This window comes from Capsicum annuum, chromosome 4, assembly GCF_002878395.1.
Source record: "Capsicum annuum cultivar UCD-10X-F1 chromosome 4, UCD10Xv1.1, whole genome shotgun sequence".
Taxonomy (NCBI): domain Eukaryota; kingdom Viridiplantae; phylum Streptophyta; class Magnoliopsida; order Solanales; family Solanaceae; genus Capsicum; species Capsicum annuum.
In genome coordinates this window covers 1,398,336-1,419,097 of record NC_061114.1, presented here as the reverse complement: position 1 = coordinate 1,419,097, position 20,762 = coordinate 1,398,336, and the positions used below count along the sequence as shown (strand labels likewise).

Genomic DNA, 20,762 nt, shown 5'->3' with positions numbered 1-20,762 from the left:
CCCCCCCCCCCCCCCCCTCCTCCCCCCTCCCCGCTAATTTTTTTACTTATTTTTTTAACAAAAAAAATTCAAAACGTTTTCTTACCCCACCCCTATTGCCTATTATGACACCCCCACCCACCCGTCTACCAATCTCTTTTCCAAAAAAGGATTATTTTTTTAATTTATTTTTTAAAAAAGGATTCTAAAATGTATTTTTACGCTTTAACTAAACACTAAAATGTATTTTTTGAAAAATATTTTTTCAGTCACCAACCAAATACTAGAAAATATTTTCTGAAAAATATTTTTCATCCACCAACCAAATATAAAAGAACAAATAAGAAATCAACTTGTTTTTCAGGAAAACATTTTCTAGAAAAATATTTTCCATGGAAAACATTTTGCTTCATACCAAACACACCCTTCTTCTCTTAAAAATGCATATGAAAGTGTATCTAATAAAATTAGTGGACCCTAATCTTTGCATTATTCTGTCAAATTCAATTAAAAAAACATGTGGACTAAAAAAATTTATAACTCAATTTTAATTAGCTGGAAATGATTCTGAGAATTAACAAGTTGGTTCCATTTGAAAAGACTTTTTTTCTCATTGGGAAAGAAAATGCATGTCTAAATTAATTGTTGCTAGAGATTATTCAACAGAATATTTTGAAGTGTACAAAATTCAAAAAATATTTTTAATAGAACATGTATTAAAAGTTTTTGTAATATTCATAGTCCTTGCTTAAGGGAATTCTTGGAGTAACAGTAAAGTTGTTGTCATGTCATGTGATCAGGCAAGGGCGGAGCTACAATTTGGAGAGGGGGTCATCCGAACCTCCTTCAACAGAAAATTATACTATTTATAAATAGTTAAAATAATTTTTTATGTGTATATAGTAGATGTTGAACCCCTTTGATTTGTTTGTATATTTATTTAGGTCACGAGTTCAAGCCGTGGAAATAATCTCTTGCAGAAATGCAAGGTAAGGCCACACACAATAAACCCTCGTAGTTCAGCCCTTTCCAAGACTCTGAATACATAAGGCGCTTTAGTATACCAGACTATTTTATTTTTTTTAATAGTCCTATTGTTCTTATATGTACCTTTGTTCTAATTAATTTCAAATTTTATATTTTCCTTGAGAGATTAGAGTAACTTTTAATTAAGTTTTTTACTAAGGAGAGGCAAATCTTCTTAAAGTAAGATCCAAGGAAATCATAAGAATCTTATCCAAATTCTTGACATTACTTCCTATTACGTGGCGAATTCAGGATTTTTATTAAATAAATTCGTACATGAATATAAGAATTAATCAAAGGGGGTTTAACATCTATTATATATATAAAATTAATTTTAATCATGTATATATAACATAATTTTTTGCTGACGGGAGTTCGGAGGTTTGAATGAACCCCCTAACCCAAGTGTAGCTCCGCCCCCGATCCTATAAATGAGGTTGGCTAATTATATTCTATACCACCTCACAATATTGAAGTTGAGCTTTGAGTCAACAGTAAAGTTATTTATGTGTGATTTATGGGTCACGGGTTTCGAGTTGTGGAAGCAAACACTAATACTTATTAGGATAGATCGTCTGGATCACATCCCTTGGAATGCGATCCTTCTTAAAATCCTGACTAACGAGGAATGTTTTGTGCATCGAACTGCCCCATCACCCTCACAATATTCATGCAACTTTACTATTATATTGATCAAAACAAAATCTATCTCTAAGAAAAAGGTTCACCAAAAACACTATATATATAGATATAAAGTTTTATCAGTGAAAAGTAGATTTGGTAGAATAATTATCGAATTTTTTTGAAATCTTTGAAGAGACTTCCATGCAAAGGAAGTTTTTTTTTTCTAAGATACCCAATATAAAACAACAATACAATATAAGTTACAGTTTAAATTATATACATCGCCATCATAAAAAAAATTATACAGGTAAGACTTCTTAGAATGTGAGAGTTGTAGTTTTAAAGACAAGATGGATTTATTTGTTACAACACATGAATGTGACATGATGGTATAAAAACATGATTTGGTTGTATAGAGTACGACAAACAATATATAATAAGTTACAGTTTAAGTTATATACATTATTAATATATAAAAAAAATTATATAGGTAAGACTCCTTAGAATGTGTGAGTCGTAATTTTTGGAGATAAGACAAATTTATTTGTTGGAACACAACGTGATATGATGGTATAAAAATGTGATTTAGTTATATAGAGTAAGACAATCAAAAATAAATTACCGTTTTAAGTTATGTACATTATCAGTAACAAAAAAAAAATTAAAAAAATTATAAAGGTAAGAGTTAGACTCCATAGAATGTGCGAGCTGTAATTTTTGGAAACAAGACAGATTTATCTGTTACAACACGTGAATGTGACTTGATGGTACAAAAACGTGATTTAGGTATATTGAGTAAGACAAACAAAGATAAGTTACAGTTTAAGTTACATACATTATCAGTATAAAAATAAATTATGCAGATATGTCTCCTTAGAATGTGTGAGTTGTAATTTTCGAGGCAAGACAAATTTATCTGTTACAACACGTGAACATAACCTGATGGGATAAAAACGTGATTTAGTTATATTGAGTAAGATAAACAAAGATAAGTTACAGTTTAAGTTTTATATATTATCAGTATAAAAAATTATACAGATAAGACTCCTTAGAATGTGTGAGTTGTAATTTTGGAGGCAAGACAAATTTATCTGTTACAATACGTGAATGTGACTTGATGGTATAAAAACATGATTTAGTTATATAGAGTAAGACAAACAAAGATAAGTTACAGTTTAAATTATATTCATTGTCAGTATAAAAAAAAATTATAAACTCCTTAGAATATATGTGTGAACTATAATTTTGGAGATAAGACAGATTTATCTGTTACAACACATGAATACTAAAACATGATATAGTTATATAGAGTTAGACTAATAAAGATAAATTAAGTTTAAGCTATATACATTATCAGTACAAAAATAAATGTAAAAATAACATAAATTTCAACCTTATTAAAATTATTTACATACTCTCCCACTTTCTTAATTACTTTACTCTTTTTTTTTTATTTATATACATAGCAAGCCCGACATATACATAGAAACATTTGTATATGACAAGACCGACATATACATAATAAGACCGATATATACATAACAAGACCGACATATACATAGAAAGCTATTTATGTATTAACTTAAAAAATGGGATTTTTATAATATGTCTGGAGAGATGGGATTTTTTGTAATAAGTGAAACTTAAGTTATAGGTTTGTGTAATTTTTAGAAAATAAATTGTACAGATAAGACTCCTTAAAATGTGTGAGTTATAATTTTAAATGTGTGAGTTATAATTTTAAAAATAAGACAGATTACCTGTTATAACATGTGAATTAGACATATAAAAAATGTGATTAGTTATATTAAGTCAAGATTCATTGATTTCAAGAATTTTGTGAGTTACAATCTCATATCATGACCTCTATATAAATAGACATTTAACATGTCCAAATATGCCAATGTGGTGTGCCTAGTTAGCTCCAAATTTGAAATCAAAAAAAAAAAAAAAAAAACACTTCACACATACAATATGGAGGGCAATTCTTCTTCTTCATCTTCTTGTAAGGGTAAAAAGGTCATGCAAGATGTCAACAAAGTTGGGACTAAGGACAATAATGAAATTATCAAATATCGAGGCGTGCGTAAGCGTACGTGGGGTAAATACGCTGCGGAGATACGTGACCCAACGAGGCAAGGCGCTCGCCAATGGCTCGGCACGTTCGACACGGCCGAGGAGGCGGCGAGGGCCTATGACAAGGCGGCATTTAGCCTAAGGGGACATTTAGCTATATTGAATTTCCCAAATGAGTATTATTCTAAGCTTAATGATCCACCTTATTATAATTATCGTAATTCATTAAATGTTAATGTTCCTAGTAAGTGTTTAGAGAGGGAAATTTCATCAATTGGTCAAGATGAAAAAATTGAGTTTGAGTATCTTGATGATAGTGTGTTAGAGGAACTACTTGGGGTAGATGAGCCAAAGGTGATAAGAAAGTGAGATTAAGTTTTGAAAGGGTAGCCTCGGCGTAACTGGTGAAGTTGTTTTCGTGTGATCAGGATGTCACAGGGGGTTCAAGCTTTGGAAATAGCTTTCAGTAAGGCTGCATACAATATACCCTTGTGGTGGGGCCATTCACTGGATCCTGCGCATAGCGGGAGTTTCAGTGCACCGGGCTGCTCTTTTTTTTTAAGTTATCTTTAAAGTTTCCCTTCCCCGAACCGCGTGCATGGTAGAAGTTTAGTGCACCGGGCTGTCGTGTTATTTTCGAAGTTCCCTTTATCTTTTCTTTTTGTTATGTAGTAATTTGGTATTAGAAATTTAGTTTATGTAATATTAGTATGATGAAATGAGTTTCAAGAGAAAAATATGATGTATGATGATTCTTATGATCAATCGTGTCTTGTTTGAGACTGAGACAATTTGTTTTTGTTGTATTCGTTATTCAGAAATTACTGACCTGATTAATCTGAATTATCTTTTATTCAATCACCCCTACCTCACCCTCACCCCCACCCCAGCCCACCCCCACCCCCAAAACACTTCTTTTTTCTTTGTGTCAACCATATATATAAATGGAGTGTTTGACCTAATTAGATGCGAATAATGTAATGCGTTTCCAATTTGAAAAAGTTTGGAGGAAATGAAAAATATATTCTTGTATGTTTGACTTAGAATATTTATGATTTAGTGTGATATATAAAAGAAGCTACAATATATTGCAATTAATTAAACGAGAAAGAAACGACTCTCAACAACGAATATTTCAGCTCTCACGTTAATGAAGAACATCGTGAAACGTGAATTGCAGAATTTCATAAACTATCAATCGAGTCTTTAAACGTAAGTTGCACCCCAAGCCATTAGGTTGAGGGCACATACGTTGACCTGTCACACATTGCGCCGCCCAAGAAAAAAGACTTTAAAGAAATGTGGTACAAAATCGTCTTTGTTAGGGAGTATTACTCAAATGTGGAACTTTTTGATACAAATTCAAATTTAGTCTGACATTACTACGAGTATCGAACAACAACTACTATTGAGAGTATCAGATACGAAATTTTAAAAAAAAAAAAACAGAAGGGAAAATAAACTAACATGAAATAATGAGTATGATGCAGGTCATACATATAACAAATTTAATGTATCACTTTTTATATGCCACTATAATAATTAATTGTGCATCAAATATATTTTTGTGAAAGATTACTATAAAATCTTCATTTATATTATTACAATAAATATTTATGTAATGCATATATAAAAGAATCAGAAAGTAGAAAAAAATGAGAAATTAACTTAGATTCTGTATTTGTATTAGAAATTAAATTCATTTAATATATGTAATGGTGAACCCAATAACTAAAATGAGTTATAATTCAATGATAAATTGAGAATTTATAAACTTTAAATAACGCCACTACGGGCATCATGATCTTAAAATTTGTTTCATCATGGACATCATGGTCCGGTTCGATTCCCCTTATACGCGATGTAATGGAAAAAACTAACTCAACGAGATGTCTGCATGTCGATCGAGGGCGCTCAGATAGAGAATTCATGTACTTCGCAATTACCTACGAATCTAATAATTTTTACGAGAAGAAAAGACACGATCTTCGATGAACATCACGGATATTTGTTCCATTTGTCCATGTCTTGATAGACAGAATAATTCGATACTTAGCTTGTGCCGACAAAAAGTAACAGATATTCAATGGAATAGTTGAGGTATGTGTCAATTGACTTGGCCATCATCATCGTAAATAAATGGTAAGTGCTCATTTTGGAGTTCCTTGGCATCTAAGTTGAACGAACTCTTCATTTTTAAGAATTCGATAGCGTTCATTGACATTTTTGAAGAAACCGAGTAACATAATTTGGATATGATCTCATCATAGGACATCAAGATGTCGAATTTGAACTGGTCTGACTATAGAATGGCCTTTATTAAGAACCGTTTTACCTCCGTTATAGAACTTTTTTATATGAGTACGAATTTAGTCAAACCCTCAATATCGAACATTAAATGAAAAAATTATAGCATAAATTCTATAAGACTAGGGAAGAATAATATAAGTGCTAATATAATTAATGTGATTTCAATGTTAATTTGACTAAAATATATATATATATATATATATATGAAAGAGAAATTTCTAGATTAAAGTGATTAAGACATTGTCTCTTTTTTAACAATAATGCAGCAATTTGCAAAAAAAAAAAATTATTCGAATAAAAATGATATTTTGGACTTAAATCAAAAGAATATAAATGATTTTTTCTTTGTTACTGACATTCTGAATCTTCTTTTAAGAGATCAGGTGCATAATATATATATATATTATTCTAATTTATGTTTGTGGTATCTAAGTACATATATATTATAAGTTCAAGGTAAATCAATATGAATCGTAATGGGATGACTGATATTCCTTTACTGTTAATCAATATGAATCGTAGTGGGATGACTGGTATTCCTTTGGCGTTAATTAAACGTTTAAATTCGACCAGGTAAGAATAGAAAAAATTTCAGATAAGTTTCGCCATCAAAAAATGACCCCTATAATATTGAGTTTAGATTTAATCGAACGTCAATATAAATATCAAATTAAATTTCTCTTTGTATAAGAAGTCAAATTATTATTATTATTATTATTATTATTATTATTATTATTATTATTATTATTTTGATCAGGTGAGAAGTCAAATTAAAGTATTCTTTACCCTAGTTAAGTTGTTTTCACTCAGAAATATTATTCACTATGAAAAAGAGAAACAATAATTAGTGGTGGATAACTTAGATCAACTTTATATATATATATATATATATATATATATATATATGTATCACGTTTAGAATATAGATATTCAAAAACTATACAATAAGTACTACAAGTCGCAACATTTTTCACATTAATTTGATGAAAAAGTATTTTTAAATGCCAGTCAAAATTCATATAGTTAGACTATCAAAAATTGAAACACAACAACTAATATGAAACGTATGAAATATTACACAACAAAAATAACTATAGTTATAAAGAAGAATATAAAGTAATAATTAAGGGGAACATAGAATGAAATCAGCAATATTGGATTTCATTATTCTAATTGCACCAGATATTTACATTAATCCAATAAATACATGATACGTGTCTTTATATTCGATAAATATTTGCTCATATAGGATTTTTATATCATATCACGTAAATTTACTTTATTTAAGTGATTTATTAAGGTGAACATGCATGTTAATCAATCATGATTAAGTGCTAAAAGCATATTTACAACATTATATAGCGTTCGTATCATATATTTATTGGTTTGATATAAATATCGGTGCGATTAAAGTTTTTTAACCCTTTGTAATTTGTATACACTCGAATATATCATTAAACTATAGTTAATATACTTTCTCACCTTTAATCTTCTATGATATAATCATGGTAGAATAATATGATTTAGTGAATATGCCATAGGGTAAAGGCAAACAACATAAATTTTGACAGTATAGAGTTTAATTACAGAAAATTTTGATATTTTGCATAATTACTGAAATTCCGATTTTGGGTATGTCGAGATACATAATTAGCTCCTCATACATTCAACGAAGATATTTTTTTTTTTAAAGATAATAATGAACTCCCGATACATTTTTTTTTTTATTTTGGGTCTATCGAGATACATAATACCTCCAACTAAGATACATGTTTTTCTTATAAAAGATACATAAGTAGCTCATGATACTTTTTTTAATTATTATTTTGGATCTGTCGAGATACATAATTAGCTCTTCGATACATCCAACTAAGATACATAATTATCTGAGATTTTTGTAATTACTTTGCAAGAATGGGAATTTATGTAAATATGGTAAGTTAAGGTGTATGTTTATATTATTTCTTCTTAAATTTTCAACAATCAAAATATCAGAGGCCTAAGTGTATAACAATCTTAATTTGATTAGTTGCATACATAGGCCTAGTTTTACTACTAGAAGCCCAATGGGCCAGCTGGATGATTCATGTTGTAGCCCATAACCCAATATGAAGAGAAAGGATGATTTGCAAAAATAACCACAATAATGTGTAGTCTTTAACTTTTAGCAATATTTTGAAAAACTAGCCTCTATTGTTCATCGCGAATAAATTAGTTTTGCCTATGAGACAGAAGTCCGGAACATCTTGAAATGTGTGTTCCTCGAGCCTGATTCTTTTTCATTGTCAAGCACGCGTATTAGTCATGACAGTGAAACTCGAACCTAGAAGATTACACTTCGGAGTTGAACTTGTAGCTCACCTATTCAAAATTTTACGTACGTGTGAGAAATATATTATTTTACTATATTTGTGTAGTATCAGCTTCCGACGAACGAGATTCATTTCAACGTGATTTTGTTGTTGCCGAGGACCCTTGTCTGCTTTGATATTATACTAAAGTCTGAGAGCACATTTTTATTTACTTAACTACGTCGTATACAATACTTTATTAAGCATGTATCAAAGCCAAGAAACATCTATAAAATCCACTTTATTAGAGAGAACATACAACATTGTAATTTTAACATAGCAAATGAAGTCACAAATGTTATTCAATTAGTATACATGAACATTCACTCTATATGCAATAATTAGCAATAATTTCAAAAATTTAATAGGTAATTAGCACACATTAATTGCATATATATATATATATATATATATGATCATAAAATGCACCACCATTGTTAAGAGTTGGCCCATCCAACTCTACTATATGTATATATATTGGCTATGAAGAGGTAAGATTTTATGTCCCCCTCCCATGCAAAAAGGTGGTATTTATTGAAATAAAATCCCCATTTCTTAGTTATAAAAACTAAGGTTTATTATATTAGTATATATTAGGGGAAATACTTAGCTTTATAACGATACAAATATTGTTCATTTTCTCTTGTTTGCATGTTGATCGCAATCAAGAAGATCTTCAAGAACCTTATCGTCCAGATACTCAAGTTCAAGAACTTGCCCTGTACGTTGTTGATCATCATTTCTTGCATGCACATTACTCGAAGACGATGACGAGGCCGCCATCGTTGATGAATTATCGTAAAAATGAGAAGAGGTCCTAGGCAAGTTATATTCCTCAGGAAAATTAAGAATTGCTAAATTTCCCCTCATGTTATAAGCCGCTCTGTCATAAGCTCGAGCAGCATCTTCGGCAGTGTTAAATGTACCTAACCAGACACGAGTTCCTCCTTGTTGATTCGTATCGCGAATTTCGGCAGCATATTTACCCCATGGCCTCTTTCTAACACCTCTATATTTCACTTCATCCATATTATTGTTTTTGTTTTTTATCATGCAAATTATGGTACTACAATGTGGCTAATTTATAAAGGAATTTACAAAAAGGGATTTATTTGTTTGGCATAATAAAGAATGGTTGAGATTGAATTAAATGGAATATCTTGGGGGCCAAAGTTTATTAGTTTAGCCAAAAATAAGAACCTTCTATGATGACCAAAAAGTTAATTATAATTCAGTGTATCTAATTGGTCAAATGATGGCTATAGATTCAAACACTACTTTTCATTCACTTGTTTTAAATAATCTCTAAAAAAAAAAATTTACATTATCAGATCATTTTTATCGATAAAATATTTTGACGTAACCTAATAACTAATAATACGTACGCAATATTTTTGTAAACGGTATTAACATAGTCAATAGATAAATAATAACATTTAGGAAGAATTTTAACTCGGTGTTTTATCGATTACGTGTGACAGTATTATCTTTTCATTTTAGTATGTTTTTTCTACATTCAGAAATCTATAACCTTAAACTTCTCATTTTATTTTCTTAAAATATAAGTTATAGAAAATAATCTTAACGTGTCTAATCAAACAGCTTCACATAAATAGAAATGGATATATGGAGTAATTTAAACTCAAAGGGATTGGTTTTGATATTTTCAATTAACTAGAATTTAATGCAAAATTAATTTGACATTTTTTAATTAACTATAATTTGATGCAAAATTATGGTTGGATTTGACATTGTTTAATTAACTAGAATTTGATGCAAAATTAAATTGGATTTTGGCATTGTTCAATTAATTAGAATTTGATGCAAAATTAAGATTAATTGTACATTGTATTAATGATGAGATCATATGCTTATGCACTCACCTCTTACGTAATAGTATAAAAAAAACATTAACTATTTTCCCCCTACAAAAAAGTAAAAATATTTTTTAGCGTTATAGGTATATATTCATACTTAGGTTAAATATAATATAATTACATCATTCAAATATGGAAAGATTCATTAATTAACCTTTTAAAAATATAATAGTGGGATTTTTGAAATGAACGTGCATGGAATATAAGATGAATTAGTAATAAATATTATTAAGTTAGATTCGTTTTTATATAAGTTATGATATCCTAATGAGAGATTATTAGTGGAGTAGGGTGAATTAATTAATTTATAAAACTATAATGCATTATAATATTTATTAATTAAAAGTTTTTCACTATACAAGGAATCCAATATGTTTATTCTATCTCTTTACATTGAACAATTTAGTTAAGTTTGTTCCAATGTATTAGCATAATTTGCTTAACGTGAAATTCAATAATTTTATATATGTGTGTCGGGGGCGGAAAATTATACTATTTATACATTACTAAAATTATATTATATATGTGTGTGGAAAATTATATGTGAGTGTACGGGTGTTCATGGGTCGATTATTGGTCAAAATCATAACCAAACCAACTTAGTCGGTTTTTAAATTTCTAAAACCAAACCAAACCAACACAAAGAAATAACTGTCGGTTTGGTTCTTGTCAATTTAGTTCGGTTCGGTTCGATTTAGTTTAGTTCGCAGTTCGGTTTGGTTTTCGACCAAACCATGAACACCCCTATATGAGTGTGTGTTTGTGGGTGTGTGTCAAGGGCGGAGCCAGCATGTGTAATGGGGGTTCACTGAACCCTCTTCAGCGGAAAATTTTATATATGTGTGTGTGTGCGGAAAATTATATGTGTGCGTGTGAGGGGTGGAGTAAGCATGTGTAATGGGGATTCACCGAACCTCCTTCAGCGGAAAATTATATTATTTATACGTTACTAAAATTATATTTTATGTATATATAATAGATGTAGACTTTTCGATTAGTTTTTTTTCAAATTTTGAACCTCCTTCGTGAAAATTCAAGCTCCGTCTCTGGTGTGTGTGTAGAGAGAGAGAGAGCTAGTGAGAGGAATTTACTAAATATCGATAAATATTTAGTTGTAAATGCAATTGTTACTATAGTATATTAATTTGAGACATGCTTAGAAATTTATAAAGTTCAAATTATGAATCTATCTAAATTGATGACACCCCAAAAACTTTGTCGTTCTTATAGTTTTCGTTTAGAATTTAAGTTATATACATTGGTCGTAGTATAGCAGGGGCGGATCTAGAAACCGATGTAAGGATTTTGACAAATTCTCATTGAGTAAAGCATCTAGTACTCCTGAACTATGATCAAATTTGTTACGACACACTTTAATTTCACGGGGGTCCTACTACCCACCCCCCAATCTAAACTTTTACGTATTTTTGTCAATCGTTTTAGCTGACATGACATCTTTTGTCGACCTTTTTAGCTGTTGTGAATCTCATTTTATGTAATAAAGGTGTCACGTCAATACAAAAGAGTGACAAAAATACTCTAAAATTGAGTTCGAGGGTAATAGGATCCCTGTAAAATTAGAGTGTGTTGTAGCAACTTTAATCATAGTTCGAGGTTACTGAATACTTTTATCTCATTCTCATTGGGAAGATTGAGGAATAAGTGCACCTTTTACAATTATTGCTTAGAGCCTTAATGACATATGATTTGTTTCGTAAGCAATTAGCAAATAATACAAGTATCATATAGTTAATATTTTTTTAATGTATTTTTAGCATATAAAGTAAAAAGAACAATTTGATCATTTTCCTTATTTTTTTTTGTTAATTCATCCTAATTGTGCGTATATACCTTCCGTCATACTTTGGATACACATATGTCCCTACCGCTAGTGAAAGGAGTAGTGGGTTTTTATTAATTATTCGGAATAAAAAAACTAAAACGGAAAAGGAACAAATATACTCCCAATGAATTTTGTGACCCGAATTTAGTGTAAGGGGTAGTGGGTTTTAGTTGTGACTCGAATTTTGTTGATTCGGTCCTGAAAAGTTTGCGGTGTGACCCATGTTTGTGATTTTTTATGGGGCCGATAGGACTTGTTTTGTTCGCACGTATTATATAAGTGCGATTTAGTGGATCGGCTTTGGACGGTTGATATACGTCATTGAGACTTTTGTCTCCGCGTTATATTCCTCTCCATTATAGCGGATTTCCTCCTCCTTTGTCCGTGGTTTTTTCACGTTAAGGATTTCCATGTAAAGTTGTGTGTGTTCTTGTTTTCCTTCGTTTTGTGGTATTGCTTATTCCTGTCCGTTTCATAACAAGCATGATGAATGAGCTGCAAACAAACATATATAGCAAGAGACTCAACACTGCAGGACGTAAAATAAACAACTAAGAAACACAACAATATTTACGTGGAAACTCCTCTCCTTCTCCTAGTAATAGTTGTATTACAAAGAGAAACATGCAATAACTCTACCGCACCAAGACCCAGCTAACTCTAACTGAATCAACAAGCTAACTCTAGCTTCATAATCACCTTAACTCTAGATGACAACACTGATTTCAGAACTGGAATACAACAGTAGGCAACGTTTATAATCGAAATACGAAGACTCAATTACAACAAGAACATAAGACACGACGTGTGAGAAAGCAGGTCCGATCCGTTGTTGAGAGTGAGGCTTTGATTCAAGAGCTTCAAAGAATTTCTTGTTGCGAGTATATGGAAGCTTTGGTTTTCTTGTTGTGGAAGATGAGCAATATATATGAGACGTGAAAACCTAGGACGAGTCTCATTGGTTGAAACAAAAAATGCAGCAGCTTTCTCACCAACTTTTGTACTATCGTCCAGCCATGCATGACAGCGACATGAATGCGGTCAACCAGGTCCCTAAATAGTTGCAGCTTAGCCATCACATATTCATCAGGAACCAGGTCCTAACAAATAATTCGTCAATCATCAAAACTAAGGACTTAACAGCTACTATAGAAGCCGAGAAGCTAACGCGAAGGATAAATCAACAGTTTCATATCACAGCAGCAAGAATTCAAAGTCACATTCTGAAGCTGTAGAGTCGAATACTTCTTCGTTCTTGGATAGCAGTAGTTGTTTAGTAGTTGGTTCAGTTTTCAGTCATCCACGCCCATTATAAACGTGTATGATGACTCTCGAGAACATATATAGTTATGTTCCATGACTACTTGCTAATGTCATATCAGTTCAATAACGAACAATGAGAGATACAAAGCAGGAAAGTGAAGCGTTTGTATAACGCTCTCTCCCTGCTTCTAGTTTGAGGAAGGCTTATTCGTCAGTTAAAGTGACTTTGAACTAAAGTAATTACAGTTGTGTTGTATGCCTAAGGACTGTACGCTGAAGTCAATGTTGGCGTTTTACCAAAGAGGTATAGTGTAAGATAAAGTAGAAGACTCCCGTGAAATCTTAGTGTTGTGTTATTATTAGTTCTTTGATGTCATTTCATCCAATGTCATTTTTTCGATTGAGTTGCTGCTGTTCTGCAACATTTTACATCAAGGAATGTCTAGCAGTAGACCGGTCTGCACACGTAAGGTGTTGAATTCTGCTAAGATCGCGGGTGATATTGGATACAAACTCGTCAAGGACTTGAAGCGAGAAGGAAAGAAGGCGATTATCTAACGAGAGCTCCCAACGCAAAGTGTTGTGCAAGCAAGATCAAAGGCTCTTGAAGTTCAAACCAGGTGCATGAAATGATAAATCTTCAATCAAGAAAACATCTTAGATTTCTATGATCAAGTTGTTTTTGTTGATATTTGGGTATGTAACAAACAACAACAACAACAAAAAACATAGTGAATTCCCACAAAGTGGAGTCTGGGTAGGGTAGAGTGTACGCAGTCCATACCGCTACCTTAGCTGCTATTGGCATAACAACCGGTATACCATAAGTTAGCCCGGCCAACCCAGTCCTCTCGTACTAGGGTTGGCTCCTCGCAGTTCTCCCTTCAACACCAACGGTAGATAGGAACCGAACTGTCTCACGACGTTCTAAACCCAACTCACGTACCACTTGAGTCAGCGAACAACCGAACCCTTGGGACCTTCTTCAACCCCAGGATGTGATGAGTCGACATCGAAGTGCCAAACGACTCCGTCGATAAGAGCTCTTGGGAGTCATCAGCCTTTTATCATCGGCGTACCTTTGATCTGTTGAGCGAGAGCCCTTCCACATGGGAAAGTAGAAGAGGTTGTTTCCGATGGGCATGTAACAAACAATGTAGCTTAATGTCTAGTTATTTTGCAAGCCAACTTTTATTTTGCCGATGACAATTGGTACCTGTGACTGTAGTTTCTTGTAGTCTTTTGTTCGTGGTGTTTTGGTGATGTTTATGATTTCGAATAGCTAGTTTATAACATTACCTTGTGGATGTCTTGTTTCTTTTATTATCTAGCGGTGTGATATCCTTTTTGTTATTTGTTTTCATGTTTTGTGTTTGCTATACTGTTATTGATTCTAAGCCGGAGATCTATCGGAAACAGCCTCTCTACTTCACCTAAGATAGTGGTATGGTATGCGTACACTTTACCCTCCCCAGACCCCACTTTATGAGAATACACTGCTGGATATGTTGTTTTTGTAATTTGTACCATTGTCCAAATTTGGCAGAACTATCATGATGTCTAATTGGTGTGTATGTTCAAGTGTTTTTGTCTAATTAGTTTATGTTTTAACCATTGGTGTTTGTGATGATTTATCCACATGATTGATAATGTTGTTCATGGTACACTTGGTTGGTGGTACTATAAGTTGTAATAGTTGTCATATGGTTAAAAAAAAAAAATACATCTTATTGATCTAAGTTCATGCAGGTTAACTCTCGAAAAGCAAAATATAATAAGTATTTTGAGGCAAAGTAAATATCATTTTTGCAATCTTCCCTCTTCGATAATGGACTCAAAAAATAAGGTAGAAGCGTTTCCTACCATGAATTTTTCCGTCAATACTAATTTTTTTTTATTGGTTTTTATTATTCTTGAGAACAATAAGCTATTGGAAGTTCTTCAACCTTCCTATTCTAAGGAGAGAAAAAAAGAGAGAGAGACGGGTGTACTAAAGTTCTCGCCATGCACGAGGTTCGAGGAAGGACTGGACCACAAGAATTTATTATACGCAATCTTCCTATTCTAATTGGAATTTCTTCATCATATTGTCTTCTTGATGTTCTATTTTTGTTGTGCAACATTTTTCTTCATCTTTTCTTTGTGATTTTGGATCTTCTTTTCCCCACAAGACCAAGTAAAGTCCAACAATGACTATTATTGCTCCTATGATGCTGAAAAATTGAAAAAACAAAAAAGTGTCAATTATTTAAAAAAAATATAAATGAATTCATTGTTCTATACTTCCTCAGTTTTAATTTATTTGGCATAATACGACTAGTCATGATGATGACATGAGTTGAGCTTAAATGAAGATGTGAACAGTGGCGGAGCGGGCTAATAGTGAGGGGGTTCATCCGAATTCTCTTCGGCGGAAAATTATATTTTTATACAGGCTTAAAATTATTTTTCATGTATATACAGCAGGCGTTGAACTCCCTTCGACTAGTTCTTTTATTCACATTTTTCGATTTTGAACCTCCTTAGTTAAGATGTTGGCTCTGCCACTGATTGTGAGGATTCATATAACTGGCCGCAACTCGTTTGGGACTGAGGTGTAGTTTGTTGTTGTCTTTAGTGCATGAGGCTTCCACAATAACACAACTATGCTTCAATCCCAAGAAAGTTGAGGTTAACAATATGAATCCTCACTGATCGTGTCGCTTCATTAAATAAGCTCATTTCGACTTATATTAAACAAAATAGAATGATTAAAGTATCTAGTACCCTCGAACTATGACCAAGTTTGCTATGATACACTCCAACTTCACGGAGATCTATTTACCCGAAACTAAATTCTAGTGTATTCTATCATCCTTTTTAGCTGACACGGCACCTTTTGTCATCCTTTTTAGCTGACATGACACGTAATGTGAGCCTCATTTTATGAAATAAAAGTGTCACGTCAGCACAAAAGGATGACAAAAATATGCTAAAATTGAATTTGAGATTAATAGAACCCCTGTGAAGTTCGAGAGGGTACTGAATGCTTATCTCAAAAAAAAAAATAGAAATTACTTGAAATTTTTCTATATTTGATCATGTAAAAAAGAGTTTTTTACCTTCCCATAAATAGCTTTTCACCAAAAATAAAGTATGCTAAAATTGCCACTAATATTGTTGCTAGTGAATTGAACATTGTCACAAAAACAGGTCCCTTTTGCTCTGTGCACCATAATCGAATAAAAACCACTAAACCAGAAATTACTATACCCTGCATTAAGTACAACAAAATGGAAAAGAGTCAGAAATATATTTAAATTTAGGCGAAATTTATTGTACCACGTTTTAATTTTGCGGGAGTTCTATGACTCTCCTAGATTATTTATTACCGTATTTCTGTGGCATATATTTGTCCAGCTGAACCACTTCAGACCCTTACGCGCTCAATGTGCGTGCATTCACGTAGTGGTCCAGGTGGGCAAATATATGCTACAGAATTAGGGTAATAGATAGTCGAGGGGGTCATAGAACCCCCGCAAAATTAAGGCGTGTTACAGCAAATTTCGTCAAAGTTTAGGTATATTTCAAACCTTTTTCTCGAAAAATGTGAAAGCTTGTCACAACCAAATAAAAGGAATTTCACTATACAACTACGTTGCTCGAATTCTTCAAAAATATTGTTACGTTTGTATTGGATTCTTCAAAAGGTGTGATCTTTTTAGAGATCTGACAGAGATAAACATTCAGTACCCTCCCGAATTATGATCAAAGTTGCTATAACACACTCCAATTTCACAGGAGTCTTATTACCTCTCTTGAATTCAATTTTAGCGTATTTTTGTCACCCTTCTGTGCTGACGTGACACCTTTATTACATAAAATGGGGCCCATGTCAAAGGTGTCACGTCAACTAAAAAGGTTGACAATAGGTGTCACGTCAGCTAACAAGGTTACAAAAAACGCTAAAATTTAGTTCAGGGGTAATAGGACCCCGTGAAGTTGAAGTGTGTCATTGCAAATTTGGTCATAGTTCAGGGAGGGACTAAATGTTTTACTCGATTTGACATGCTTTCGATAACATTTTTTAAGAATCTGAGCAATATATTTGCAAGAGATAATTTGACAATAATTTGATGAATTCTCCAAAAATATTGTCATGTTTGTATCGGATCCTCCAAAAGGTGTGATCTTTTTAGAGATTTGACAGAGATAAGCATCCAGTACCCTCCCGAACTATGATCAAAGTTGCTACGACACACTCTAAGTTCACAGGGTCCTATTACCTCTCTTGAATTCAATTTTAGCATATTTTTGTCACCCTTTTGTGCTGATGTGGCACCTTTATAACACAAAATGGGGCCCACATCAACTAAAAAGGTTGAAAAAAATACGCTAAAATTTAGTTCAGCGGTGATAGGACCCCCGTAAAGTTGGAGCGTGTCGTTGCAAATTTGGTCATAGTTCAGAGAGATACTAGATGCTTTACTCGATCTGACATGCTTTCTATAACATTTTTAAAGAATCCGAGCAATATATTTTGCAAGAGATGATTTGACCCTTACTTACCCCATACATTATAGACCAAAAATCAATGTTGAAACCAATAGTCCAAGCAACTCTTTTATGTTGCACTACGATTGTGTAGAAAGCTGATTGTGCTGCTCCTACAAAACTCATCCATGTTGTCAGTGACAATTGTGCTGGATATCTTTTCAATGTGTAAGCCTATGAAATTCAAAGGATGTAAGAGACGGATTCAGAATTTGAACTTTATAGATTCTGAAGTCTACGATAACGATTTCAAATGCTACTAAATATAAACCTATAAGTTGCCTTCTAGCTAGCTCCACCCCTGTGAGCGTGTCACGACCCAAAATTGGAAGATCGTGATAGGCACGCAAGGACACGGCCTAACACATAAGTTTCAATTCTTGGATTCGCTTTAAATGAGTCTGTCGGGACCCACAACTACACCCCCTCTCCAAGCGAACCCTTAACCCCCCCACCCCCACACACCCCCCCCCCACCCCACAAAAAAAAAATCAAGAAACATAAGAACACATAGAAAACACTCGATAACGTCTCCATGCCATCAAACACATTCAAAATAGGAGCGTCAGGCACCCCCACGTAACATCAAACACATGCAAAATAGGGCGTCAAGAGACCCCAACCCCCAAACAAAAATCAAGAAACATAAAAACATATATAGGAAACACTCGATAACGTCTCTGTACCATCAAACACATACAAAATAGGGACCCCCTCCAAACAAAAATCAAGAAACATAGAAAACATGATACCATCTCCATACCATCAAACACATGCAAAATAGGGCGTTGGGAGACCCCCCCCCCCCCACCTCCACCACCACCCCACCACAACCACCCACCCCTCACCCCCAAACCCTATAACCATCGTAAAACAACTTATATAGTTACAAAACTAGTCAAAAATGGACAAGATTTTTGTAAAATGACCTGCATGATGAACCATATGGACCATGCAATGCAACTAGCAACAGTCAAAATTGAACCTTTCACCCAATTTTCCTTCACAACATTGTTTCCTCCTTGATGAATATAAATGATAGGATGCCATAAATTCTTCAAAATAACTCCTTTATACAATGTCATTATCGTAACCCCACCCAAAGAAACCAATGTCCCTATCACTTTTGCTATTCCTCTAGGATCTTGTACATTAACAACTTCCAACCTACAATATCAAAAAAGAAAAAAAAAATATTTTTAATCAGACTTTAAACTCACACTTAGGGCTGGGCATAAAATATCGAAAATCGAATTACCGAATCGAATTGAAAAATTTGGTATTCGTTATTTGGTATGGTATTTGGGAGTAAGATTTCAACATTTCGGTATTCGGGATTGGATTTGATACAAGATATTAATACCGATTTATATATAGAGAGAGAGAGAAAGGAGAAGCCAGCCCTCTTTAGGGGTTCGTCCGAACCCCCTTCGACGGAAAAATATATTATATATTATTTAGATATGATTAAAATTATTTTTTATGTGGTTATAGTAGGTGTTGAACCCCTTTCGACTTAGTTTTCTTTGAATATTGAATCCCCTTACTTAAAATTTTGGCTCCGACTCTCTCTCTCTATATATATATATATGCAATATGTTTAACCAACCCAATAGACAATAGTATTAGTCATCCCAAAGAATCTCTTGGACCTTTGTAATATGTTCGTAAAAAGCAACAAAAGGAAAACTAAATAAGGTTTCTATTAAATATAATTTTTGATGTTTAAATGTACATTTGCACATCTCTAACTTTAATATGGTATTACCAAGAACTGAAATTTAATTTATCGATTACCGAATTACCAAACCGATATTTATAAGTATGGTATGTGGTATCTACGTTCAAATACTGATTACCGAATTACCGAACCCAAACTTTGAAAATACCGAACCGAATACCAAACACCCACCCCTACTGATACTACTAAAAAAAATGAAATTTCGACATACTTCTCATCAGAAATTGGCTCATTGTTAAAGAATTTCTAATTAAAAACCCATCGAAAACATTTTCGATGGGGCAATCACTTTTCTAGTAGTGTATATACCATGATTGCATAAAAAAATATTTACAAAATTATGTCACTTATTAGGTAATTAATTACAAGTAAAAATCTTGATAAGCATTTATTGGTAATTTGATTAAGGAATAATAGTACTTTTGGTCTTCGAAGTTATTGGTAAATTCTGAGTTTGGTCCTGGTAATATATTACTTAAGAGTAAACTATCTAGTACCTCTGAACTATGAACAAATTTGTTACGACACACTTCCAACTTCACCGAATTTCTATTACCTTTGAACTAAATTTTAGCGTATTTTTGTCAACCTTTTTAACTGACGTGGCATTTTTTGTCAACGTTTGTAGCTAACGCGGCACCTTTGATATGGGTTCCATTTTATGCATATAAGGATTGTGGATGCTTATTATAGAAAAAAATAAAAAATCGCCTCAACCAGGTTTGAAACCGGGGCACACCTACTAAGGAAGAGTCTTAAGATCAACCTAAATGTCAATGTAGTGATGCACCCAACCAACTTTCTGTTTTAGTAAGTGCTTTTATATAATTTATAACTATTTTCATATATTTTCTATGTAGTTATACCTATTCCGCGTCGAGTTTAATGAGTGCCGAAGCATCCCAAAAATATGTGTAGGTTCGCCCCTGATTTTATGTAATAAAGGTGTCACGTCAGCACAAAAGGGTGACAAAAATTTAACCATTTCTGATCAATTAAAATGTGTGTTTTTGTTCATTCATGTAGGAATATGTTATATTTGGACAGTGTCAAATATAAAAGAGAAAATGGACTATTTCCACCCTGAACTATAAACGAAATTGTTGAGACACACTCCAATTTAAAAGGTCCTATTACCC

At 32.8% G+C, this 20,762-nt stretch overlaps 3 protein-coding genes across 3 annotated transcripts in view; 1 reads left to right on the top strand and 2 right to left on the bottom strand.

Moving 5' to 3' along the window:
* The first annotated feature begins 3,512 nt into the window (after positions 1-3,512).
* On the top strand, positions 3,513-4,390 carry LOC107869905 (ethylene-responsive transcription factor ERF098-like). Its single transcript, XM_016716304.2, has one exon. It carries the CDS (start codon positions 3,517-3,519, stop codon positions 4,072-4,074), a length of 558 nt encoding a protein of 185 aa, XP_016571790.2. The 5' UTR covers positions 3,513-3,516; the 3' UTR covers positions 4,075-4,390.
* Positions 4,391-8,606: 4,216 nt separating this feature from the next.
* LOC107869361 (ethylene-responsive transcription factor ERF096-like) lies at positions 8,607-9,413 on the bottom strand. Its single transcript, XM_047410509.1, has one exon. It carries the CDS (start codon positions 9,393-9,395, stop codon positions 9,000-9,002), a length of 396 nt encoding a protein of 131 aa, XP_047266465.1. The 5' UTR covers positions 9,396-9,413; the 3' UTR covers positions 8,607-8,999.
* A 5,734-nt stretch (positions 9,414-15,147) lies between these two features.
* The window catches only part of LOC107869906 (WAT1-related protein At2g39510-like), a 10,951-nt gene continuing 5,336 nt past the window's right edge, over positions 15,148-20,762 (bottom strand). Inside the window, exons 4-7 of the mRNA XM_047410508.1 lie at positions 18,812-19,049; positions 17,898-18,056; positions 16,451-16,602; positions 15,148-15,562 (exon numbers count right to left, since the gene is read on the bottom strand). Coding sequence (XP_047266464.1) covers positions 15,409-15,562; positions 16,451-16,602; positions 17,898-18,056; positions 18,812-19,049 — 703 coding nt within the window. The 3' untranslated portion in view covers positions 15,148-15,408. The remainder of the gene's footprint in view (positions 15,563-16,450; positions 16,603-17,897; positions 18,057-18,811; positions 19,050-20,762) is intronic.